Source organism: Xenopus tropicalis, chromosome 4 (assembly GCF_000004195.4).
Source record: "Xenopus tropicalis strain Nigerian chromosome 4, UCB_Xtro_10.0, whole genome shotgun sequence".
NCBI lineage: Eukaryota > Metazoa > Chordata > Amphibia > Anura > Pipidae > Xenopus > Xenopus tropicalis.
In genome coordinates, this window is record NC_030680.2 from 30496070 (window position 1) to 30520783 (window position 24714).

The window sequence follows — 24714 nt, forward strand, 5'->3', positions numbered from 1 at the left end:
AGAACCTTCGCAATATTGTCACTGTATGCACCATTTTGTTTTTCTTTGGAGATTTTCTCTTGTACTTCTGCTTGTGCATGAAATCCTACAAATTTAGGGGGACATTTATTAATCCTCGAACGCTCCGTGCGTATTTTCGACGACTTTTTCGTACCTTGCGCGACTTTGTCGTACTTTGCAACAAAATTTGTGCGACAGAATTGAATTGTTTCCTTGGGCCAGGTTGGAGCTGCAGAGTGCCATTGAGCCCTATGGGAGACTTTCCTTGGGCCAGGTTGGAGCTGCAGAGTGCCATTGAGCCCTATGGGAGACTTTCCTTGGGCCGGGTTGGAGCTGCAGAGTGCCATTGAGCCCTATGGGAGGCTTTCCTTGGGCCAGGTTGGAGCTGCAGAGTGCCATTGAGCCCTATGGGAGACTTTCCTTGGGCCGGGTTGGAGCTGCAGAGTGCCATTGAGCCCTATGGGAGACTTTCCTTGGGCCGGGTTGGAGCTGCAGAGTGCCATTGACCCCTATGGGAGACTTTCCTTGGCCCAGGTTGGAGCTGCAGAGTGCCATTGAGCCCTATGGGAGACTTTCCTTGGGCCAGGTTGGAGCTGCAGAGTGCCATTGAGCCCTATGGGAGACTTTCCTTGGGCCGGGTTGGAGCTGCAGAGTGCCATTGAGCCCTATGGGAGACTTTCCTTGGGCCAGGTTGGAGCTGCAGAGTGCCATTGATTCCTATGGGAGGCTTCCAAAATCATGCACTGAAGGATCAAAGTTGGAAAGGTTTTCCTGCATTTTACGATCGTTCAGTACGAAAATTTTGTGACTTTCAGATTGCCAATACAATATTATCGTGACTAATACGATTTTTTTGTAAGCATATTCATGATATTTTTGATCTTAAGAAATTATCGTATCCAATCCAAATTTATCCCATTCGGGATTCGAACTCGTGATTTCATGAATGTGCCCCTAAGTGTAGGTATCTTGTAATGTTTCGAAATAAATGGCATTTAGGTTCTCTTTAGAGTCTCTGCAATATACTACAAAGTGTATCATATGAAAAACTCTTACGTACGTGTTGATAATGTAGAGGTAGAAGTGGGGCTGGTTGTCTCTTTTGTAGTTGTAGTTGTTGAGGGCCCTGTTTTAGGAGTTGTAGAAAAGATCAGTGTACATTGACTAAATATCATGTAAATGTATTTATCATGCAGAAAGGTAGCACAGTTCCCTTCCAGTTAAAAACACTCAAATGATTGTTTTTGGTTTCAGTGATGTATTAAAGTGAATTAAAGTTATATTAGCACAATCCTAGGTAATCCAGCCAGTTGACTTGCCTCCCTTTTGCCTACCCTCAGTTGCAATGAATGCAGAGATATGTGAAAGTACATAAATATAATAACTAATAAAACAAGAGTAATACAAAGAGTATAGTAGTATGCAGTTATGCAAAATGAAACAAGTTCATTCCCTTGTTACATGGACTCAAGCCTAGTTGACATTAAACAAATGCACAAATAAAGGAAGGACAGCAGATGGATATTAATGGAGAGCTGAACCCTTTAAACAAATATGACTAGAGAAGCCATATTTCATATACTGAATTTACTGCACCAGCCTTACAGTTCAGTATCTTTATAGTCACAGGAGCTCCCCATCTTGGATCTTGTTAGTGTTAGTGGCACTGCACATATCCATTTTGGTCTAGGCAACTGACAAGCTAAACTAAGGGGGCATTGCAAATCATCAAGCAGAAAATGAGATTTCCTTCTAATATAAGATGATGCTACAGGGCAGATTATTAAAATATTATGCTAAATGACATTTCTATATTGTATATATTGTAATAAAATGGCTGGGTTAGTTGTAGATGGACGATATGTTTCTCCCAGGGTTTTGCATAGTTGGTACCCTGGAACATGGAATAATTAATCAAAAACCCAGCCCTTTAGTACAGACCTTAGCAGCAAGGTGATTGCTGCAGCTGAGACTCCAGTGTGGGGAGGGGGAGTCTCTTCCCCACTACACAGGTAGCAGCAGCTGCGCTGCATGGGAAAGGTACTGATGATTTCTGATTTTATTTTCTTTTGTTAAGTTGGAGTTGGAAAAGCCACCCAACTGTAGTTAGGCTGCCAACTGTGTTTAGCCAGAGCTCTGGTGCAAGGGTTTATTTTCTTGTTTCTTATTTTGTGTTTGTTACCGAAGTTTTGTAACAAAATAAACTGCTGGCACTTGCCTGTAAGAGAGCAACCTCTGTAACTGCTATGTTTACCCTAAAAGACTGTGGGAAGAGGCCCTAAGACACTGAACCAGATCCCCCTGTAGGTTCAAGTGTCACAATATATATAGTATTGTGAGCCATCCCTACGCTAGGGTATCAGACAATCAGAAGTAAAACGTATCTTGCAAGATCCACTTACAAGTAGTAATAGTTACAGATGTAGTGCTTTGTGATGTTGATGTAGTTGTATGGGTAGTTGTGGAGCTTGGTCCCTCTGTTTCTTTTGTTGTAGTAAGGGTCTCAGTAGTTGTAGGGCTTACAATGGTAGTAGTTGGTTCAGGTGTGGTGGAAGTTGCTGCTGTAAATATGTGAAGATAAAGTAAAATATTCCATCTGGCCTTGTAGCACTAATAAAAGCATCTTTAGAGAACCATGCTGGGCATTTTCAGATAGGAGATTGCAGATGCATGATGTAGAAAGGATTAACAAGACCCTCTTACACTCTAGCTGTTTGAGAATGCTAGACTTCATAGTCACAGGTTAGATAGTAGTTTAAGATATTCCAGTAATCTTATCCTTTACGGTTCTTCATAATATTCAGTACCTACAGTACAGTATACAGATTTGGCCACATACAAATGAGTGGGTGAAGGTGGGGCAAACAATTAAAATGTGTACTTTTCATAAGCTGGTGTTGCATACTTTTTGGTGGCCTAGGTCTACCCAAAGTACAACTTGTGGGAAGGTAAGTATAACCGAAGATACACACCATTACAACTAAGGTAGCGTTAGGGTCATTTTTTAATTAAAGTTCAAAGGACAAAAAGGGTATGGAGGCCTTGGTATCAAAAGGAAAACAATTCTGACCAAATTCCTAGCTCAATTGGTCAGAATAAGCATTCAAACTACAGACAAGGTAACCTTACCAAGGTTACACAAAGTCCTACTCCATAGTAAAATGAGTCTTGGAAGATCCACTTACTAGCAATCACAGTTACAGATGTATAACTTTGTGATGTTTATAATTGGGTAGTTGTACGGGCATTTGTTGTGGAGCTTGGTCAAATCAATTGGACTTGCTGTGGTTTTCTTGTAGACATTTCACTAGTCATCCAACTGACTTTCTCAGTTCAGAAAAGCCAGTGGGAAGACTAGTGAAATGTCTTCAAGAAAGAAACAGCAAGTCCAGTTGATTTGACTTATTACTACAGATAAAACTTATCCATATCCTTAATACCTGATGTAAATGACAGGCAGGAATAGGATTCAGAAAATTATTTTCCTTGCTGGGTGGGTATTAATTAGTAATTATTTGTTTTTATTGCCCTTGAATTTCCCTCTGTAACCATAAAAAGTACATTAAATGAAACCTCTTTCTTACTTGAAGTGCTGGTTGTTGTTGTCTCTGTTGTAGTTGGTGAAGTGGTTGTGCTTGTAAAGGTCACTGTTCCAGAGGTTGTTGTGGGTACAGGAGTAGTAGTTCCCTGTGGTGTACTTGTAGGTATTGTGTGGGGAGTTGTAGTGAGCCTGGGGGTAGTTGTATGGGTAGTTGTGGGGCTTTCCTCTGTCTCTTCTGTAGTACACTCTGTTGTAGTAAGGGTCTCAATAGTTGTAGGGCTCACACTGGTAGTAGTTGGTCCAGGTGTGGAGGAGGTTGTTTCTGTAAAGGAACAAAATGCATCTTTTTAACAAAAACAATCTGCCAGTCGCACTGCCCGACTGACAGTCCTGTAATCCTGATGGATCAAGCATTATTGGCCGTGATGGAAAATATCCATTGGTCTGTGGAAAGTGAAAAGGAGCTGTATCTGTAGGGCTCTTCTTCACAATAGAAAGGTGGCCATACACATAAACAGGCAGCCATGCTGTATCTGTCTGTTTTGCCCCAAGGCCAATCAATTAGATACCGTGTGGGTCGTGTCCATGTGTGGCCAACTTAAGGTAGAAGACAGAACAGAATCATTCAATTCCTTTTTGTTGTGCTTTATGGTTTTCCAATAAAAAGGGGTTTTAAAAGCCCCTCTGATTCATCACATATCCAATATCTATTCCTCCACTATCTATCTCCAAAATCTATTCCTCCTTGAGATGCCCTTTGTCAGGTGATAAGTGTAGGTAGTAGGTTTTTAAAGGGTATACTCCATGGAGTTTAGGGAATTATCTTCTCATCCAGTGATGATACCAAAAAGGATGCCCTTATTTTTTTTTTTATGCTGATCTGAGGGTTGTAAATTTGGAGCCCTGGATTCTTTCTGTAGTTGTGCTACTTTACTTCCACACTGATATACATTGCAGGGTATTAGCTGCACATTGAAGTTACTTGCATCTATGAAATAAGTAGCAGAGGTGAAATATAATAGCTTAAAAATAATAAACTTGCTAGTGTTACATTGCTTATATTGGGGAATCATTCGTAGCCACCCTTTAAAAGTTATCTGTAGCTTTAATCAATTTACTTTAGGTTGAGTAATGAAAGTAACATTACTGCACTGTAACACTGTATTATTAAATGAAACCTATTTCTTACTTGGATTGGTGGTTGTTTCCTTTGTTGTCGTCTCTGTTGTAGTTGGTGTAGTGGTTGTGCTTGTAAAGGTCTCTGTTCCAGAGGTTGTTGTAGGTACAGGAGAAGTTGTACTTTTAACTGTTTTAGAGGTTGTAGTAAAAAAGATCTGTGTAAGTTAACTATATTTGTAAATGCCCCTTTTTTCCATTAGTTTTCCCCTGACTATACCTTGTTGAGTAGGAGGAGTTCCTATAGTTGTTGAGAATGTATGAATTATGACAGGCGGTGCTAAAAACAAAAGCACACAAAAAAGCAATTCAATGCACAGCAGTAAGTTTATTTCAGCTAAAATTAGTTCTAAAATTCAATAGCATTAATATATCCTTGTACCGTGCCCAGATTTGTGTTGCTTTTTTATTAAAATGGAGTGAAAACAAATATGTTAGTCAAATCTAGAAACATTAGGGTCCAGTCACCAATGGCATAGGCACAATTGCTGGCATCCTACAGACCATATAGGGAGCCTACTGCCTTGTGGCATTGGTCAGTGCATCATCATCCATTGTAAGGTACAGACTGCAACACCACAAGGGAGCCCTCTACTGCATCCCTATTGCTCCCCTACTACTTCCCAGAGTAGTAGTCACTTGCAAATTATATAGGTTCAGAAGGCAGGAACCACAGTAACAGCACTATATTCTACAGTCAGCCGTAGCCACATGGGATGGTTGGTCCCTAATAAAGTTGCTTGGGGAGGCTAGGACTAGTTAAGATACAGCAGCTAGAAGACCACAAGTTAGACAAGTGGGGCAAACAATTAAAATGTGTATTGTGCATAAATTAGTGTTGTCTCCTTTATGGTGGCCTAGGGCATCCCAAAGAACAACTGAAATAGAAATTAAAATGAAGGCACCCAGGCCATATCACAACTAAGTGGATGAGCCTTTAGGTAGGGTTGGGGTATTTATGTTTAATTAGTCCTAACTTCATTTGTCTGATGTTGAGTTAGAATAATCATTCAAACTGCTGGCAAGGTTACCTCACCAACTTTAGGGAGGTGACAGATGGGGAGATTAGTCGCCCTGCGACAATTCTTCGTTGCTGACTAATCTCCCCTCATTGCCATCCTACTGGTTGGATGGTATACGCGTTGCTACGATATCCAGCAGTCACCTGAATTTGCCTCCCTTACACAGTGTCCTACTCTATAGTAAAATGTACTTACAAGTAGTACTTTGTGTTGTTATTATTGGAGTAGTTGTATGGGTAGCTATGGAGCTTGGTCCCTCTGTTTCTTCTGTTGTACATTCTGTTGTAGTAAGGGTCTCAGTAGTTGTAGAGCTTACACTGGTAGTCGTGGGTCCAGGTGTGGCGGAAGTTGTTTCTGTAAATACGTGAAAAAATATTAAAACATACCCCCAACAGTCAAATCAACTGGACTGGCTGTGGTTTTCTTGAAGACTTTTTACCAGTCATCCAACTGGCTTTCTCAGTTCAGAAATTAAGAAAGCCATTCGGATGACTAGTAAAACGTCTTTAAGAAAGATAAATGCCAGGCAGAAATAGGATTTGGAAAAATATTTTCCTTGCTGGACGGGTATTCATTGGTAATTATTTGTTTTTATTTGTCTGAATCCCCTTACCATCTCTCTGTAACAAAAAAAAAGTATATTGAATGAAACCTCCTTCTTACTTGAAGTAGTGGTAGTTATCTCCGTTGTCGTCTCTGTTGTAGTTGGTGAAGAGGTTGTGCTTGTATAGGTCTCTGTTCCAGAGGTTGTTGTAGGTACAGTGGTAGTAGTAGTGGTAGTAGTTCCCTGGGTTGTACTTGTAGGTATTGTGTGGGGAGTTGTAGTGAGCCTGGGGGTAGTTGTATGGGTAGTAGTGGGGCTTGTTTCCTCAGTCTCTTCTGTAGTACACTCTGTTGTAGTAAGGGTCTCAGTAGTTGTAGAGCTTACACTGGTAGTAGTTGGCCCAGGGGTGGTGGAAGTTGTTTCTGTAAGTATGTTAAGATAAAGTTAAAAATGCTATCTGTTTATTAAAAATACCCTAGTGGGTTTCATAGAATAGGAAACTACAGATGCATGATGGAGACAGGGATAATATAACAAAAATGTAGTTATTCTTTGTGACAATTAGAAACAAAGGCATCATTATAATGAAAACATGATGAGCTGCACATTTCAAGTACAGCCAAGATAGATACTTTTAGAGTAGATAGATAGATAGATAATTTACAGAGAGAAAGAGAGCAAGCTTTATAAACCATATTTAAAATAACTCCTCTGATAAAACCTGTTCCGGTTATGGTAAGCAGAAAAGGTGTGACTCGGGCTGATTTCCTAATACAGCTGCTAAATTGCACATGTGCAGTTGCTAATACAGACCAATAAGAACTTTGTTTTCATCTTCTAGCTTGTAGCAGACTGATCAAAGCTAACTGCTGATTGGTTACTACTGGCAAATGAGTATTCTGCCTTTTCTATTGTATGAATGCACTTACTGAATGATATGTATACATTCAATCAGTGGAGGGTGCAGCAAATTTTAGGTACCGGCCTTTTTGTATTTTCAACTGAAAATGTGGGTCTTTTAGTAAGAAGAAAGTGCAATTGAATTTAATAAACATTCAATAATTCTAAAAATTAGCCTCGTAATATTGGTCAGATTTTGCATAGTTGCCTTTAGCGCGGATTTTCTGCACAATTGAATCTGATTAACGTCACAATGCAATGCAATTGTGTTTTTGATCAACAATTGTATCAGATTCAACGGCCTTGGTGAGCGCAATGATGCTTCAAATCTGTTAAAAAAAAAAAAAAGCTGCATTGTGGGAAAATTGCACTCAAAATTGTATTTCGCTCACTATACTTGTGTTACATTACGGCAAGATGGCTGCATTTCTGCTGGTAGGGGAGACACTTTTTGGTCAGTGCTTTCTAATTATGTTTGAGCACAAAAGTCCCTAAAAAAAATTTAGGGAAAAAATTTAGGGAAATCTTAAGTACCCTTTAAATACATTAGTAAAGATTTATTTGTATGAATTCCCAATGTTTCCATATCAATCAAAATTAGACTGAAAGAAACATATTTCTTACCTGAAGTGGTGGTTGTTTTCTTTGTTGTTGTCGATGTGGTTGTGCTTGTAAAGGTCTCTGTTCCAGAGGTTGTTGTGGGTACAGAAGTAGTAGTTTCCTGGGTTGTACTTGTAGGTATTGTGTGGGTTGTGGATGTCTCAAGTGTAGTTGTAGGTGCAGTGGTTGTAGACACAGGTGTGCTTTCAGTATAAATGGTTCCTGACGTTGTTGTAGAAAAAGGAGTAGTAGTAGTTTCCAGGGTTGTGCTTGTTGGAACAGTAGTTGTAGTAGTAGTAGTTGTAGTACTGGGAGGCAGTGATGTGCTGGTTGTTGAAGGTGGATGAGAAGTAGATGTTGAAGTTGTGGTTGTGCTGGTAGGAGTGGTTGTGCTGGTAGGAGTGGTTGTGCTGGTATGAGTAGTTGTGCTGGTAGGAGTAGTTGTGCTGGTAGGAGTGGTTGTGCTGGTATGAGTAGTTGTGCTGGTAGGAGTGGTTGTGCTGGTAGGAGTGGTTGTGCTGGTATGAGTAGTTGTGCTGGTAGGAGTAGTTGTGCTGGTAGGAGTAGTTGTGCTGGTAGGAGTAGTTGTGCTGGTGGGAGTAGTTGTGCTGGTAGGAGTAGTTGTGCTGGTAGGAGTAGTTGTGCTGGTAGGAGTAGTTGTAGATGTGCAGTCAGGTGGGTTACAGCAGTAAACACTAATCTGATAATTGTAACAGACAGGCAGGAAACCTGTCTGGTCCTTGTTGTAGCAGGTGAGCCCATTAGATACTTCACATGTCACTTTCTGGCCCAGTTGGTCCAGTGGGGTATCTGGGAACCTCTCTGCTCTGCAGGAAATGTTTTCTGGTTTTTCACATATTTCATGTCCTGCATTTCGTATGTTTTCATATGTTTCAAAATCGCCACCGCTTGGTTCATACGAAGGATAGGATACATCAAACCATTCTGTCCACCAGCATACACAAGCTGTTTGGGAAGAAAGCAGTTGGTTATGCCAATTACAGAATGCATGTTAGCATGCAGAGTATGTGAGCAAATTAGCTACAGTACATTAGCTATAGAATAAGGATCTATAATGTCACTTTCTGAAATATAATATTTGGATGTTGGGATGTGTGTTTTTCTTCTAATGAAATTTCTGTACATTTCCCACATTTACAAAAAATAAAGGAAATATACATGAGTATATGTTTGATATAGCGTTCAAATAGCTGGTATTTGTTCCCTAGCAGGTCTCCAGGAATTCTTAAAAATATAAGGGATGCACAGAATCCACTATTTCCAGATTCGGCTGAAATATGAATCCTTCGTGAAAGATTTGGCCAAATACCGAACCGAATCCGAATCCTAATTTGCATATGCAAATCAGGATAAGGAAGGACTAAAGAAAAAAATTCAACTTCCATGTTTATTGTGACAAAAAGTCACGTGATTTTAAAGATTCGGATTTGGTTCTGTCAGGAGCGTGAATTTGGCCGAATTCCAGCTGGATTCCATGCATCCCTAAAAAATACTAAAAAGTGTATTACATGATAACTTCTCTTACGTACATGGGGTAGGAGTTGTTGTAATTGATGTTGTTGTTGTTGTAGACAAAGTAGTAGTTTCCAGGGTTGTGCTTGTTGGAATAGTAGTTGTAGGAGTTGTTGTAGTACTTGGAGGCTGTGTTGTGCTGGTTGTTGAAGGCGGATGAATAGTAGATGTTGAAGTTGTGGTTGTTGTGCTGGTAGGAGTAGTTGTGCTGGTAGGAGTAGTTGTGCTGGTAGGAGTAGTTGTGCTGGTGGGAGTAGTTGTGCTGGTAGGAGTAGTTGTGCTGGTAGGAGTAGTTGTGCTGGTAGGAGTAGTTGGAGATGTGCAGCCAGGTTCACAGCAGTAAACACTAATCTGATAATTGTAACAGACAGGCAGGAAACCTGTCTGGTCCTTGTTGTAGCAGGTGAGCCCATTAGATACATCACATGTCACTTTCTGGCCCAGTTGATCCAGTGGGGTATCTGGGAACTTCTCTGCTCTGCAGGAAATGTTTTCTGGTTTTTCACATATTTCTTTTCCTGCATTTCGTATGTTTTCATATGTTTCAAAATCACCACCGTTTGTTTCATACGCAGGATAGGATTCATCAAACCATTCTGTCCACCAGCATATTGGGGCACAAGCTGTTTGGGAAAGAAAGCAGTTGGTTATGCCAATTACAGAATGCATGTTAGCATGCAGAGTATGTGAGCAAATTAGCTACAGAACATTAGCTATAAAATAACTATTTATATAATCTAGCTATAAATTGACTATCTATCTATAATGTCACTTTCTAAAATATAATATTTGGATGTCGGCATGTGTGTTTTTCTTTATATGAAATTTCTGTACATTTCCCACATTTACAAAAAATAAAGGAAATATACATGAGTATATGTTTGATATAGTGTTCAAATAGCTGGTATTTGGTCCCTCCAGGAATTTTAAAAATACTAGGGATGCACCAAATTAACTATTTTGTCTGAACCGCAAATTGGTTGGAGTAGTTGGAGGTGTGCAGCTCCATCATGGCCTGAATCTCAAACCGAATCCTGGATTCCGTACATCCCTAAAAAATACTAAAAAGTTTATTACATGGTAACTTCTCTTACGTGTAGGAGTTGTTGTTATTGATGTTGTTGTAGACACAGTGGTAGTAGTAGTTTCCAGAGTTGTGCTTGTTGGAATAGTAGTTGTAGTAAGTGTTGTAGTACTGGGAGGCTGTGTTGTGCTGGTAGATGTTGAAGTTGTGGTTGTTGTGCTGGTAGGAGTAGTTGTGCTGGTGGGAGTAGTTGTGCTGGTAGGAGTAGTTGTGCTGGTAGGAGTAGTTGGAGATGTGCAGCCAGGTTCACAGCAGTAAACACTAATCTGATAATTGTAACAGACAGGCAGGAAACCTGTCTGGTCCTTGTTGTAGCAGGTGAGCCCATTAGATACTTCACATGTCACTTTCTGGCCCAGTTGATCCAGTGGGGTATCTGGGAACCTCTCTGCTCTGCAGGAAATGTTTTCTGGTTTTTCACATATTTCTTTTCCTGCCTTTCGTATGTTTTCATATGTTTCAAAATCGCCACCGTTTGTTTCATACGCAGGATAGGATACATCAAACCATTCTGTCCACCAGCATATTGGGGCACAAGCTGTTTGGGAAGAAAGCAGTTGGTTATGCCAATTACAGAATGCATGTTAGCATGCAGAGTATGTGAGCAAATTAGCTACAGAACATTAGCTATACAATAACTATCTATATAATCTAGCTATAAACTGACTATCTATCTATAATGTCACTTTCTAAAATATAATATTTGGATGTCGGGATGTGTGTTTTTCTTTATATGAAATTTCTGTACATTTCCCACATTTACAAAAAATAAAGGAAATATACATGAGTATATGTTTGATATAGTGTTCAAATAGCTGATATTTGGTCCCTCCAGGAATTTTAAAAATACTAGGGATGCACCAAATTAACTATTTTGTCTGAACCGCAAATTGGTTGGAGTAGTTGGAGGTGTGCAGCTCCATCATGGCCTGAATCTCAAACCGAATCCTGGATTCCGTACATCCCTAAAAAATACTAAAAAGTTTATTACATGGTAACTTCTCTTACGTGTAGGAGTTGTTGTTATTGATGTTGTTGTAGACACAGTGGTAGTAGTAGTTTCCAGAGTTGTGCTTGTTGGAATAGTAGTTGTAGGAGGTGTTGTAGTACTGGGAGGCTGTGTTGTGCTGGTAGATGTTGAAGTTGTGGTTGTTGTGCTGGTAGGAGTAGTTGTGCTGGTGGGAGTAGTTGTGCTGGTAGGAGTAGTTGGAGATGTGCAGCCAGGTTCACAGCAGTAAACACTAATCTGATAATTGTAACAGACAGGCAGGAAACCTGTCTGGTCCTTGTTGTAGCAGATGAGCCCATTAGATACTTCACATGTCACTTTCTGGCCCAGTTGATCCAGTGGGGTATCTGGGAACCTCTCTGCTCTGCAGGAAATGTTTTCTGGTTTTTCACATATTTCTTTTCCTGCCTTTCGTATGTTTTCATATGTTTCAAAATCACCACCGTTTGTTTCATACGCAGGATAGGATACATCAAACCATTCTGTCCACCAGCATATTGGGGCACAAGCTGTTTGGGAAGAAAGCAGTTGGTTATGCCAATTACAGAATGCATGTTAGCATGCAGAGTATGTGAGCAAATTAGCTACTATATAACTAAATAACTATTTATATAATCTAGCTATAAATTGACTATCTATCTACAATGTCACTTTCTAAATTATAATATTTGGATGTCGGGATGTGTGTTTTTCTTTATATGAAATTTCTGTACATTTCCCACATTTACAACAAATAAAGGAAATATACATGAGTATATGTTTGATATAGTGTTCAAATAGCTGGTATTTGGCCCCTATCAGGTCTCCAAGAATTCTTAAAAATACTAGGGATGCACGGAATCAACAATTTTCAGATTCATCCGAACAGTGAATTCTTGTCTGAAAAAATTGTCTGAATACGCAAATCAGGATAAGAGATTTCAACTTCCATGTCTATGTGACAAAAAGTCACGTGATTTTACGGATTTGGTTGATGCTATGGTAGAGGTGGGGCTGGTTGATATGTTTGTTGAAGTTGTTGTAGACAAAGCCAGGTTGTGCTTGTTGGGGACACTTTTTACAGAAGTTATAGTAGAAATAGAAAAATAATATGAATTAACTAAATCTACTAAAGATATGTATGTATGATGCAAATCATATTTGTAAAGAAATCACAACAATTTCCCTGTATGTACAAAAGAGATAGTTATGTAGCTTTGATCAAATGTATACACATTTTCCATATATTTTATGCACATTTTAAAACATGCTCTTTGATAAATAGTTTCCCTTACTAGTTGTTGTAAGTGTTGCTATTTTGAACCAACAGATTATGGTGTTGCAAATGGGTCTGGCTAAGGCCTCTTTTTGAAAAGTTGTTTAAGAGAGGAAGAAGAAGCTATACCCTTACCAACTTCACCTTGCTTTGCACAGATGCTGGAGAAGTATGATGGCTCCCCACCAGGCCTGAACAACTAGAATGTGCATCATTTGGAAATACACATGGTCTAACCAGCCTATTTATTTGTCCCTATGTTTTTAAATTGGTACTATGGTACTATGCACACTATATATTCTGATAATATTTCATGACAAATTAACACTGCAGATTCATAAGATTTACTCTAGATCAGGGATCCCCAGCCTTGAGCCACAGTGAAATGTAAAAAGGCTTGGGGAGCAACGCAAGCACCATAAAAGTTCATGGAGGTGCCAAATAAGGGCTAAGATTGGCTATTAGGAGCCTCTATGCACACTATCAGCTTACAGGGGGCTTTATTTGGTAGCAAATCTTGTTTTTATTCAACCAAAACTTGCCCCCAAGTAAGGAATTCAAAAATAACTACCTGGTTTGGGGGCACTGAGAGCAACATCCAAGGGGTTGGGGAGCTACATGTTGCCCCTGAGCCACTGGTTGGGGATCACTGCTCTAGATGTTTTTTAATTACTGATTTGTTTCCTGCTACTATGTTTTATGTCATCCTTCTTTTCTAGCAGCTTAAGCCAAAAAATCTTGCCTAGTCTCAAGCATCTTGCTCCCATCTACAATGTATTGGAAGTTGTTTGTAGGTAAATTTTTCATTGTTACCATAATATAATATAGAACATGAGGCAGGTTTATCAAATGGGGAATCCTGCAGTTTTCCATAAGAATTTCTAGCCATTGGATTTTTTGTGAAAATGTTATTGAATTAATTCAATCAGCTGATCATATCGTCCCAATTTGATTTATTCTATCAAAATCACTATATAATTGTCTGAAAAACTCGATATCTCAGACCCCCAAAATGATGAACTCACAAACTTGCATGTCTATAAAATAATCAGAGAAAATAAGTAAACGCTTAAAGCTATTTGCATGATTTTTCCTGAATGGGCTTTGTAAATTTTGGTTACTAAAAGCCACAGAAGTTTTTCTTTGGTACAAAAGCCAGTTTGGCAAAAATTATGAAAATAGGCAAGCTTTTTCCACCCAAAACCCAGAGTGAGTTAGCAAATTCACGTGGGGCTTCCTTTATGATTGCAATTATAAATCAGGCCATAAAAGCCCTATTTAAAAATCTGTATTTATGTAATTTTTGTATTTTTTTTCAAATTTGACATTTTATAAAACTCATATGTATGTATATGTATGTATATCTTTATTTATAAAGCGCTACTTATGTACGCAGCGCTGTACAGTAGAATACATTAATACAAACAGGGTGTTAATAAGATAATAGATAAATACAAAGTATAATAATAAATACAGATAAATACAGCAGCAATAAGTTAAGAGTCGAGGACACAAGAGGAAGGAGGTCCCTGCCCCGTAGAGCTTACAATCTATATGTTTGCTTATTTATTAAAAAATCCAATAAAAAAATTGATCAAACGAGACTCTGAAAAAAACTTGAATACTTTTAATTCATATTTTATTCACCGTTTTTAATTGGTCTAATACGTCCAAATATTTTTGAAAAACTCTAACTGAATAAATAGTTTACGTTATGCCCAGCTCCCATCGACATCTACATGACCTCACAAGCTTTCAGGTGCTGAGGTTTCACATTCAAGATTTCAAGTTTTTTTGTGTAATAAATATTGAAGTAGGAGATGGAGTAGTTAATGAAGTTGGGGTTGATGTAGGACTGCTAGAGACCTCAGTAAAAAGTCAGCTTTACTGATTTGCCAAAGTAAGGGCTGTGGCACACGCTGAGATTAGTCACCCGCGACAAATCTCCCTTATAGCGGCCGATTGATCTCCCCAATATGACATCCCACCGGCAAGAATGTAAATTGCCGGTGGGATGGCATACACAACGCCGCGATCGCTCAAGTTGCCTCTCAAGTCGCCGTATGCCATCCCACCATCGATTTACATTCTTGCCGGTGGGGTGTCATATCAGAGAGATTAGTTGCCCGCGACAAGGGAGATTTGTTGCGGGCGACTAATCTCAGTGTGTGCCACAGCCCTAAAACTACAATGTATAACCAATAAAAGCCTGGGGGCACTGTCTTACTCAAAGAAGCATTTAAACCAATATTGTCATTCAGAAAAAGGCTTAAATTATATTCACTTACTAGTTGTTGGTAGAGTTGTTCTTGAGGTTTCACTTGAAGTAATCATTGAAGTGGTTGTAGTAGTTGTTATTGGGGTTGTTTCCTCTGGCACTTCTGTTGTACATTCTGTTGTTGATTCAGAGGTTGGACTAGTTGTGATGGAAGTAATTTCTGTAACGTTGCAAAAACAGTTGACACACTTAGCAGCTCACAAAGTGTGATTGTTTACATAAGTTCCAAGCAAATCCGCATTGGCACTGCTATCATCTTTTGTCATGTGATGGGGAATTTACTTTAGATCTATAGGAGCTGCCTAAATCCAGTGTATTAGAATCTCAACTCAATTGATTTCAAATGCTGCATTTGTTGTAAATATTTTTGTCACAAACTTTGCTTCTTTCCATTTGAAGGATGTCTTCCAAAAACAAGGGGTGTAAGCAGTGCCCTGCATACTAACAAGGTAATGTTTATGTAACTAACAAGTTTCACAAACAATACATTATTAATGCATTATTATACTCTATTACTCTATTAATGTATTATTTCAATAATGCTTTTAGCTGAGAGTGGCAAAGGTCAGCTGAGACATTTTCTGTGCCCCAGTATTCTACTTGGCCAAGCATGCAGATATGAGTCAGAAATACATTGTCCCTGGAATTCTACAACATAGTGAACTGCAAATGGACCATCATACCATAAGGCCATCCATTCATGTTAAATTATGAAGGGGACTCTATTTGTACCAAAAGTACCAAAGGTAAGTCATTAGCTCATGTAGACACAGGACCAAACTAAGGGTAAATAATGCCCTGAGGAAAAGAGTGCAAAGGCCATTTAAAAGCAGTGAACAATATAGTGTTCCTTTATTTATGACTGACTTGGGAGCTGTCTACTCTATCTTAGCTTTGGTCCTTACTTAAATGCTGATATAAAAAAATACATTTTAATAGAATTAATGTATTTCAAGTGCTAATATAGAAGGATAATAGCTAGGCGGGCACCCCCATTATTATTGTGCCCTGAGCAAGGCAGCCTTTGAACAGCTCAAAGGCCAATCATTTGTAGAAAGCATACATTTATTTAAAAAGTGTTTATGGCAATAGCCTATTTTTGCTAATGCATGTTAATAAGATGATATAAATTATATTTTCTTTATTATTATTTGTTGGAACCTTCTGAAATTCCTATTTCACAATAAATGTTTAATTGACATCCTTTTCTTACTTGAAGTGGTACTGCTAAGCATCTCTGTTGGAGTTGTTTTTGGGATGGGAGATGTACTTCCCTGGGTTGTATTTGTTGGAATAGTAGTTGTAGGAGTTGGTGTAGTGACAGGTATAGCTTGTACCTTGAATTTTGCACATCTTGCAACACCAGATTTTGTGCCTATGTGAGCCCAACAGTATCTTAACTTAATAGTTGTTATTTACCATGTAGGGTCACATTTGGTTTCTTTACCATGAGATGGTTTGTTTATCTGATTATGTATATTAATATGTCATTCTACAAGACTACTTTCCTATATTTTCAACAAGCCTCAGAAATAAGGTGGTTCTGGCATAATGTCAATTACTAACAAATGTTTCTTAAATTCCTAAATATAACCTCTTACTTGTAGTAGGAGAAGATGTTGTAGATACAGAAGTACTTGTTGACAGGGGAGTGCTGGTTGATGAACCTGTAGTAGTAGATTCATAGAAGGTGGTTACTGATGAGCCTTAACAAGATATAGATGTACAGTTAGAATAATGTCAGTAACACTAATCTGATGATCTGGTTACAAGGCAGAGGGCAGGAATTATGACAGAACTATATATGTTCATATATGTTCTAATCTTGGTGGCAAAAGATGTTGCACATTTAAATAAGTGCAACAAGGACTATGAAAAGTCACAGAATTTGCCCTATAGGAAGCCACCTTCAAGTTGTATGTTTCTGATGTGGATAATAATGCTGAGGAGACTGAAATAGATTCAGGGATACAGGCTGGTTCTTCCTGCCCCTAACTCACCTGGCGTTGAAGTTGTAGTAGTAGTTGTGCTCATAGTGGTGGATGTTGTTTCTATAAAAGTAAAGCATTGAGTTGAATTATTAGCTATTATTCAGTCACTTACTTAATTTCTTTCTAATGTTTTGATTAAAGAGGACCTGTCACCCTAATAAATAATTCCAGATTCTTTACTGTTGGGATGTATATATCTTTAATGCTTGTAGAATGTTAAACTTTGATTTGTTTTACTGTCACGCTGACATTAGTTTTGTGACATTCTTGAGGGACATTTATTACAATATAACAAAAGTTTCTTGGAAAAAAACTAAGATAGTAGGATAGGATAAGTAAACAGCTCCAAAATAGATTAGTGATCATCTATTAGCATTAGCTCCTCCAGCCATCCTTCCCTCTATTGTGCCACTAAAAGTTGAAGGCAAACATAGTTTGTAGCTTTATCCTAAGATCCTCACCTGTAGTTGTGGATTCAGTTGTAGTAGGTGATGTAGAGGTTGATGTGGTTGTCTCCAGTGTTGTAGTTGGTGTTGGAGTTGTAGTTTCTTCTGTTGTAGTGGTTACAACAGTAGAACTAGCAGTGGTTGTAGGTGTTGTGGTGGTAGTAGGCGGTGTGGTGGTGGTAGTAGGCACTGTTGTGGTGGTAGTAGGTGCTGTTGTAGTGGTAGTAGGCACTGTTGTGGTGGTAGTAGGTGCTGTTGTAGTGGTAGTAGGCACTGTTGTGGTGGCAGTAGACAAGCAATCCCAAACACAGCAGCTTACTCTGATCTCGTAGTTAAAACACCTCTGCCAAAGACTTGCATCTTCCTTCTGCTCACTATTTCTGCATATAAGTCCATATGACGCATCACAGTGGACAGTCTGCCCAATCTGATCCAAACTGACATCAGGAGCAGACGCTGCTCTACACTGAATGTCTTCAGGTTTTTGACAGATCGTAAATCCGTGTCGCCTTATTTCATCATATGTTTCTAAATCCCCACCATCTGGTCCCTCCTGTGGCTTATTAACATCATACCATTGGCTCCACTCGCAAATCCATCCAGAAACACAAGCTGAACAGGAAAATATGCAGCCATTAAGAATTCAAAAACCACACTCTGTTTATGCATTTTTCATTTATGTAATGAAAAAAACTTTATTTTTAGCATTTCTTTTTAACATTGATTAATGAAAAATTCCCAAAAATGTTAATGTTGTTTATAAATATAATTGCAACTGAAATCCATATTTGTTTGTCCATTCTGCACTGTGTCTGCCTCTTGGTATAACGTAGCAGAAGCCAGCTGTCCCCCTGCTAAGACTTCTATTCCCAAAACTTTTGATAATTAGTTGCCTTTTACTAATTTGTAGCCAAACCCAGAAGAACTACAGATTCAATTCTACAACTTCATTAATGGCCTTTTTATAACTGAACAAAACTGTAAATATTTTTAATTACAGGCGTGAGACCAATTATCCAAAATGCATCAGATCTAGTGTTTTCTGGATGAGAGATCTTGGATCTCCATACCTTAAGTCTACTAAAAATTAATTTAAACATTAAGTAAACCCAATAGGACTGTTCTGTTAGTTGGGATCAAGTACAGGTACTGTTTTATTATTACAGAGAAAAGGGAATCATTTAACCATGAATTAAACCCAATAGGGTTGTTCTGCCCCCAATAAGGATTAATTATATCTTAGTTGGGATCAAGTACAGGTACTGTTTTATTATTACAGAGAAAAGGGAATCATTTAACCATGAATTAAACCCAATAGGGTTGTTCTGCCCCCAATAAGGGGTAATTATATCTTAGTTGGGATCAAGTACAGGTACTGTTTTATTATTACAGAGAAAAGGGAATCATTTAACCATTAAATAAACCCAATAGGGCTGTTCTGCCCCCAATAAGGGGTAATTATATCTTAGTTGGGATCAAGTACAGGTACTGTTTTATTATTACAGAGAAAAGGGAATCATTTAACCATTAAATAAACCCAATAGGGCTGTTCTGCCCCCAATAAGGGATAATTATATCTTAGTTGGGATCAAGTACAGGTACTGTTTTATTATTACAGAGAAAAGGGAATCATTTAACCATGAATTAAACCCAATAGGGCTGTTCTGCCCCCAATAAGGGGTAATTATATCTTAGTTGGGATCAAGTACAGGTACTGTTTTATTATTACAGAGAAAAGGGAATCATTTAACCATTAAATAAACCCAATAGGGCTGTTCTGCCCCCAATAAGGGGTAATTATATCTTAGCTGGGATAAAGTACAAGGTACTGTTTTATTATTATAGGATAACAGAACTCTCATACCAGTACATTCTGTTTCATGCACAGACAAATCAAAGAAATCACATTAAAGTTTAACAACTAATAATGTATGATTGTGCAGTTAATGCACTCTAGATGTACAGTGCCATTAACATGGATTAATAAAATTAGTATAATTTAGTATAATTTGTGTAATTTGTGCACTTGGGTTACTTTGGAGGAGTTGAACTTTATGGACTTTGAAAAATCATTATCTTTCCCTAGTGTTAATGACTTACTTGTTGAAGGGATAGGAGGTGTGGTGGTAACTGTCAAGAGAAGAAAAATAACACATTTTTAGTTGTACAATCAGCCTTTTGCTGTGAGATAAACCCAACAGAAATTTACCAAAAAAGGGGGGTTGTTACTGAATTTTTTATGAGTTGAGTTGATCTCACATTTTGATTTGTACATGTTGGCTTGTCTGTGAAAGCATTACCTGTTGAGGTGGATGTCTTTGGAGGAGTAGTAAGAGACGTTGTGGGAATGGTAGCGACTGTTGTGCTAAGACAGATAGTTACATTAGCTTGAATAGTTCCATTGATACATTTCTCTTCAATGCAGATTCCTGACTGTTCTTGATTAGAGATGATTTGCCCTTCTTCATATATAGTGCCATTGATAACACACACGCATGCTGCAATAAGAAAAAGGCATTGGTTTCAGTCGGTGCGCTAAAATTTTCACTAGATGACTTAGAAATACAGTCGGGTTTGCATACCTGATTGGTTATAATTGCAGTTTACTTTGGAGTCATGTCCACACATGCTATAATCAGAGAACAAAAGAATTAAAATTAGTGGTGAAACATATTGATTAATGAAAAACTATTTGTGGAAAGCCATATCTGCCAGAGAGAAGGAGAACTTGTGCGTTATGACTGCCAAGTCAAACTCCTGGTGCTTCCTAAAAATGTATTTCTTCCAGCTTGTTTCCCTATTAAATAGACACCTGTCAGTCCATATAGTTTGTCAGGCAGGTTGTGTTAAATAGTATTTGCATGTATGGAATGTATGGCACATGTATAATTTAAAACATAGCAGCATCTTTTTGTTGTTCAGATTGATAGAGAGGATGGAGTATTACCCACTACAAAACATGGCATCCAAGCCACATTCTCCAGCACAGTACAGGGCAAAATTTGCTGTATTTTATGTAATACCTGAACCGGAACGGCTAACTCTGACACATTTTATATGAAGAACTACAGGGATAAAAAGACTCCAGTGCTCCATATTAACCCAACAGAGATGTACTACTAACCTAGCTGCAGTTGACTTATCAAAGCATTTTCCTGGTCAGTTGCTTCAGGTAAACATCTGCCCAGTTCTAGTAAATAATCCAACACTGCATGAATATTCTTGGTCCTAATTTTACAGAACAGAAAAAATGTTCCTATTTCAAATGAAAATGACTTAAAATGACCGGTTTCTAGCCCACCTATATCTGCTGCTCTACCAGTAGTTCTTCCCCTGATTCTAGGGCACTCAGAATAGCTTTCTAATTAAAGCACTGAAAGATACAAAAAAAACTCAACTCATGTCCAATACACATTATTGAATGAATTCATCCTAATGCTTACCATGTATAACAGGGCTCCTTCGGTGGCACTGGCACGCCAGGCGGGTAGTGAGTACCATTAATGTAGCAGCCACATTGGTCCTCCGTTACACATAATTGTGTTAACTCGTCAAAAATAGGTTTATCAGTTGGGCAGCTTGGATAGCAACCTTCAAACAACAACAAACACAGCATTATCTTAAAGGCTGAATCAACAAGGAATATGCATATATGTAGCCAGTCAACCAAGTGCACCACCCCATGGATACCCAATGCATAAATATTTTTCAGTAGAATTAGTGGCACTGCTAGAAGACATAATCCAGTACAATGCTCACCTTCCAAATAATTGACAGTTACATTGCTATAGATGTTGTTAATGGAGCGACAGGTCGGTATGTCATGAAACCCACATGGGTAGTAGTGCCATTGACACTCGTCCTTAGGATTGTAGTAGTCACAAAATATTGCTATAAAAGAAAACAAGATAAAAAAAAATGTATACATTTATTTAGGTGTATTAAATGCATAAAAGGGTGGTTTTAAGCCACGATTATGTAGAAAGAAGACTAGACTGTGGGGAAGGGGTATTCTCCTCCACCCTTTGGCCTTTTCCTCTTCCATCCCTCACTGATTACACTTAACTTCTGCTACAAACCTTGGGCAGCATTTTACACCACTTTTTAATATAATCTCCTCAGAATAACCTAATTTAATCTAATATGCACAGCATTTTACAACACTTTTTATGGCTGAAATTATTTTCCATTTGAGTTTATCCCCTTGACTTGAATGAGTAATGGTGGGTGGTCATACATGTTCCAACAAAAGGTGCCAATTTGGTTCCTCTAGATCGAGGCAGTTTAAATACCCATGTATTAGGCCCTTCTGACAGGCTGTCCAACTAATATCAGACCGAAAATCTACCAGCATCTGGGCTTTTAAAAAATGCCATTGGGTGAGGACTACATCTGCACATCTCCCTAGGCTCCCATTAGGTTTCGAATATTGGCCAGGGGGCCTAATTATCCAATTGTGGCAATTTGGCCCAGTGCATTGGTGGCCTTATTGGGCTGACAAACAAATGGATCTAACAGTGACTGCATAGCCTTACACTAGGTATAGACTGATGTAAAATAATAGAATTATTATTATATAGAGTTAGATAAGCTTTCGGCAATAGATTTTGGTTGAAATTAATTACACACGATTTTTATTTGCTATTTTCTATTCAAGCAGAGCATTTAATTGCAAAGGGCAGTAAGAAGACATGTAGATTATGTTGAGTACTATATTGTTTCTTTACTCACGGCATATATCTGGGGTTCTCCAATTGACACAGGCCCCTGCCTTGTTGCACTCCTGGGCGTAAACAGCAACTGCAGTACAGAAGCACTCACAGTCTCCCCCGGTGTCACATGAGCAGGCATCATTAACACAGGCTTCATAAAATGAAGATGGGTTAACCTTTAAAAATGAAATGTTTTCCTGTTAATCATACAGTTTAATAGTAAAAGATATATTTAGAATTTTCAGGAATAATTGATGACTTTTTAGGAAAAGCATAATATCCAAGGCTATTGGGATCTTAAGATCTACAGCTAGTTAGGTATATAGGTATTTCTATTTATTTCAGTGTATTGGTAGGGGTATATAATGGAAAAAATGTTCTTAGTGACCAGTCAGAAAAAAGGATTACCATTTTACTATTTTCATCCATACGCAGTGTATATAATATAATTTCTTACTAAAATGTGTTTTGTTGCAAAAAGTTAGTTGCTTTATGCAATTTATTTTCAGTTTATAAATGCTGTGTCATGTTTCCCCAACAAAATGGTGCATAATGTGCCATGGGTTTGTATAACCTATATCAAATATGTCATACACAACTCCATATGTGCCTCGAATATGTTATAGGCAAACTGCATCACAAGGGGGGAGGATTTACCTAGAAGTTCTTGTGCCAAGTGGTATTTGATGAACTAACTGAGGTTTGCAGATATATATATACAGTATATATATAGTTATGCTCAATACACTGTATTTTCTCACCTTGCTATGGCAGGTTTTGAATGTATCACTCTTGATGAGGCCACACTGCTTCTCTGCCCATGCTTTCCTATGCGGTGTCGAGGTACAAGGGTGTATTTCCTGAGTCACATCAGGGCATTTAGGATCGACTTTCCAGCTGTTTCCAAACTCTAGTACGTTATTGACTTGCATCATGTGGTTGGTTGTAAAGTCATTGTTGGAGTTACCATCAAAATTTCCACACAGACCACAGAGTTTACCCTTAAATAAAGAGTTATTATAAATGAGAAGGCAATCAAATACACATTAAGGTGAGTATTTGTATACAGTATTATGAGTGATATGTGTTTTTTTGTGGGTGGCTTTATCTTAAATATTGCTGTACAAGTTATGGTGGTGGGTTTTCTGTTATCAAATCCTCCGTACCCTAGTACTGTACTGACTAGGGCTGACAAACTGGTAGGCTGTGGGTCATATATAATTCCCTTAAAGGGAATTCTATGGGTCTCTAACCTGCAAAAAGGATTCCATATACATCAGAATTGCATATAAGCAGCTTGCTATGCTAAAAAAATACTATGCGGCACTGCCCTAGTAGATTCTGCTTTAGAGAACCCAGTTATCTTTTATCTAAATGTGCTTTCCAAAATAGTCCATATTTCAGCTGTTTAATTTGCTATTGTTATACAGAAATCCTACTGTGACACAATGCATTTTAAATAAGCTATGTCCTCATGTCGTCGCAACTATGCACTAATGCAGTGGTTGTTGGACTTCAAGTCTACCTTGGCAGTCAAAACTTGGGCCAGGTCCCTCTTCTCTTATAACCAAGGTACAGATAAAGGAAAACAGTTATGTATAAGGCATTCATCTACAGACCCATGAATACTGCATCTAGCAAAGCAAATAATTTGTCACTCCAAATATCCCCCTAATTGTCCTCAAAACTGGCATCTCAGGTGTATCTAGAGGGGGAAATATACACTCTACCAAATTCTAACATTTCACATGAGCCCTGTTTGCTACTACAGTAAGCCCCTCCCAGCCTCACAGTTTAGGAACCCCTGGGGGTTTGATCATCTAAAAGTAGTCAATAATGGCTATCGGCATTGTAACCTTCTACCAGATATTCCCACATAATAAATACTATTAAGCAGGAAATATTTTTAAGATATGCTTTTGTACTAACAAGAAACAATGTGGTTACAAACAAATCCCAATAAATTAAAAATTTCCCCAAACTGAATGACCATACAATGAGATTAATAAATACCTGCATGCTTTATTGTCTAAAAACAATAATGTATTTTATGTTTCTCACCTTGTATGCAGGTGAGACCTTGATTATTATTGTAGTCTTTTTGTCCCAGATCAACATAATTCCATTGTTTGCTTCAATCACCAGGTAAAGGCCCACCTCACGACTAAGATAATATACACGTTTTGCACTGTCTCCCAGTGTTTCTTCTATTTGTTTTTCAGCCAGTTTTAGTTCTGTGCTCTGAAATGGCAATTGTTGGTTAAGAAGCTGCAACTACAAGTCTCCTTCATTTTTCATCCCCTGTGCTCAGTAGCTATACAATAGGAGGCTTATTTATTACAATTTGTATTTGTGTAATTTTCAGATTTTCCCTATTTTGATTAAACTCAAATTTTGAAAAAGCACAAATGTTACCTTATTTATTGAAAAATCTGCATAAAAAATGCAATTGAATTAAACCATAAAAAATGTGCATATTTTTTTCAAGAGTTTTTCAAATTCATAATTAGGGATGGGCGAATCTGTCCCATTTTGCTTCGCCCAAAAAAATTGAGAATCTTTAAAAAGCTTCGCGATACGGCAGAAAAATCTGTGAAAGTGACGAAAATGTTGTGCGTCAAAA

General features: G+C 38.2%; 1 protein-coding gene across 1 annotated transcript in view; it reads right to left on the reverse strand.

The window, feature by feature from the left end:
* The window catches only part of muc2 (mucin 2, oligomeric mucus/gel-forming), a 68971-nt gene that overhangs the window by 19568 nt on the left and 24689 nt on the right, over nt 1–24714 (reverse strand). The window contains exons 22-44 of the mRNA XM_031901321.1: nt 24153–24332; nt 22853–23092; nt 22111–22267; nt 21139–21270; nt 20823–20970; nt 19962–20008; nt 19680–19877; nt 19480–19509; nt 17395–17991; nt 16943–16993; nt 16544–16609; nt 14953–15102; nt 11409–11918; nt 10411–10938; nt 9334–9939; nt 7808–8749; nt 6403–6705; nt 5935–6093; nt 4938–4997; nt 4731–4847; nt 3585–3863; nt 2403–2561; nt 1061–1126 (exon numbers count right to left, since the gene is read on the reverse strand). Of these exons, the coding sequence (XP_031757181.1) occupies nt 1061–1126; nt 2403–2561; nt 3585–3863; nt 4731–4847; nt 4938–4997; nt 5935–6093; nt 6403–6705; nt 7808–8749; nt 9334–9939; nt 10411–10938; nt 11409–11918; nt 14953–15102; nt 16544–16609; nt 16943–16993; nt 17395–17991; nt 19480–19509; nt 19680–19877; nt 19962–20008; nt 20823–20970; nt 21139–21270; nt 22111–22267; nt 22853–23092; nt 24153–24332 (5725 nt within the window). The remainder of the gene's footprint in view (nt 1–1060; nt 1127–2402; nt 2562–3584; nt 3864–4730; nt 4848–4937; nt 4998–5934; nt 6094–6402; nt 6706–7807; nt 8750–9333; nt 9940–10410; nt 10939–11408; nt 11919–14952; nt 15103–16543; nt 16610–16942; nt 16994–17394; nt 17992–19479; nt 19510–19679; nt 19878–19961; nt 20009–20822; nt 20971–21138; nt 21271–22110; nt 22268–22852; nt 23093–24152; nt 24333–24714) is intronic.